This window comes from Suillus subaureus (assembly GCF_016647635.1).
Source record: "Suillus subaureus strain MN1 chromosome Unknown BJ212scaffold_4, whole genome shotgun sequence".
Lineage (NCBI taxonomy): Eukaryota > Fungi > Basidiomycota > Agaricomycetes > Boletales > Suillaceae > Suillus > Suillus subaureus.
Genome location: NW_024538560.1, coordinates 1514712 through 1516335, shown reverse-complemented (window position 1 = coordinate 1516335; position 1624 = coordinate 1514712). Strand labels below are relative to the sequence as shown.

General features: G+C 42.2%; 1 protein-coding gene across 1 annotated transcript; it reads right to left on the bottom strand.

Annotated features, from left to right (window-relative positions):
* Positions 1-335: 335 nt before the first annotated feature.
* Positions 336-962, bottom strand: BJ212DRAFT_1262326 (uncharacterized protein; the record flags this gene model as incomplete). Its single annotated transcript, XM_041330256.1, has 2 exons — positions 336-767; positions 816-962. The coding sequence occupies 2 exons, from the start codon at positions 960-962 to the stop codon at positions 336-338; spliced, it is 579 nt and encodes a 192-aa protein (XP_041197883.1).
* Positions 963-1624: the final 662 nt, after the last annotated feature.

The window sequence follows — 1624 nt, the reverse complement described above, 5'->3', positions numbered from 1 at the left end:
TCAGTGTGCAACAAGATATCTGCACCAGATTGTAGGTCTGCAGCATCCTTCTTGGCTAGCTGACATCAAATAGCAGCCTGTGTGATGGCTTTCAGATAAAACCATCAGTCTTGCTCAAACAGATAAGTAGATAATAATGTACAAACAACCCTGCTCCTGAATGGATTGGGTTTTGTGTGGTCCTCTTCCCATGCTATTATTTCTGATCTCCATGCAGACAGTGATAGTGCTGGTATCGTATGTCCGAGTTCATGCAGCTCCTCTCGATGAAGCTTGGATCTGCTGGAAGCTTGTTTGATTTTGTGGAGCATCCATTCACCTAGAAAAATGTGAGATCAAGCTAATATTAGCAATGCAAGATCCCCACCAAGCATTGTAATTTTTTTCCAGTTCCAGTCTCCAAAATGGTCATCCAAGATGTCGTGATGTGCTCCTGGTCCCTCTAACCCTTTGGTACTTGATGCCACACAGTTAATGTTTGCCCATCCTCTCTTGGGTGCTTTCCCATCTGTGCATCTGACGTTCTTGCTACAGTTAAATGAAAACATTGTTTGACATGGTTGAATATGAGCATTGAGATGGAATTTTGGGATGAAAAATCTGATAATCTTGTTTTTGCAGGCAAGGTGCAGGCAAGGTGACAATGAGTCCATACAAGTCCATAATTTCTTATGCCATTGGCATGCCATATCATATGACAGGTTGAAAATGAAGACCAAAAAGCTAAGAATTACCAAAAAAACTAGATAGTCCATGTCTAACCCTAACTGGTAGTACAGGTTTAGATACATGAGGCTCAATGAGTAGTATAAAACGCACTTTTCGCCCTTTTGCAGATCACCCACTCCATTAGGAAGCTTCATATCATGCCTTGCGCAATCGACAGTCCCAACACCTGTTGCAGCAAGTCCCCTGGATGTTTTTACGTTGGCCATGTTCACAGCATTATGGCTGACTGTCATATGCCATTCCAGACTCTCAACTCTAAATCTGCTTCTCCGGATATCCAGATCCAAGATCCAGATCTCAAATGATCTGATCTATCTTTATCTTCCTTCCGGAATCTAAACCCTATATCAGTGCCCAATCCCATTTAGACTTCCCCTGTCTCTGGACTCCAGTTAACCATGTTTCCCTTCTGATTATTGATCCATTACATACATTTCATTTCTGGTGTTCATTATTCATGATCTGTCCTACTTACTAATAGACTTTGCATATGCTTTGTACATAGCCTTTATGTTTGCTGACTGATTCCTATATGATACCTACAGTATATAAACCTCCTGTAACTCTTGGAAATACTCCAGTTCAAATATCATCTTAGTTCCTGCTCATTCCTGTGTCCTCCGGACTCGAGATAAGTCTCTTGTCATATTCCAAGTCTTAGGATTGCATCCTAGACTACATTTCCAACTCTAACCCTCAAGGTAGTCTATCCTCTGTTAGTTTCTAGTCTGGACTTCGTCTGGATTAGTCTTATCTGCTTGTCCAAATAACATCTGGACATCCATTGTCCACCCTAGTCAAATCCCAGAAACTCTGGACAACTGTTCTAGCCCCTGGAAATTAAGGGCACATACTCGGGAAAGGGGCACAGCGTACGAGCTGAGGCCAAGCCCTT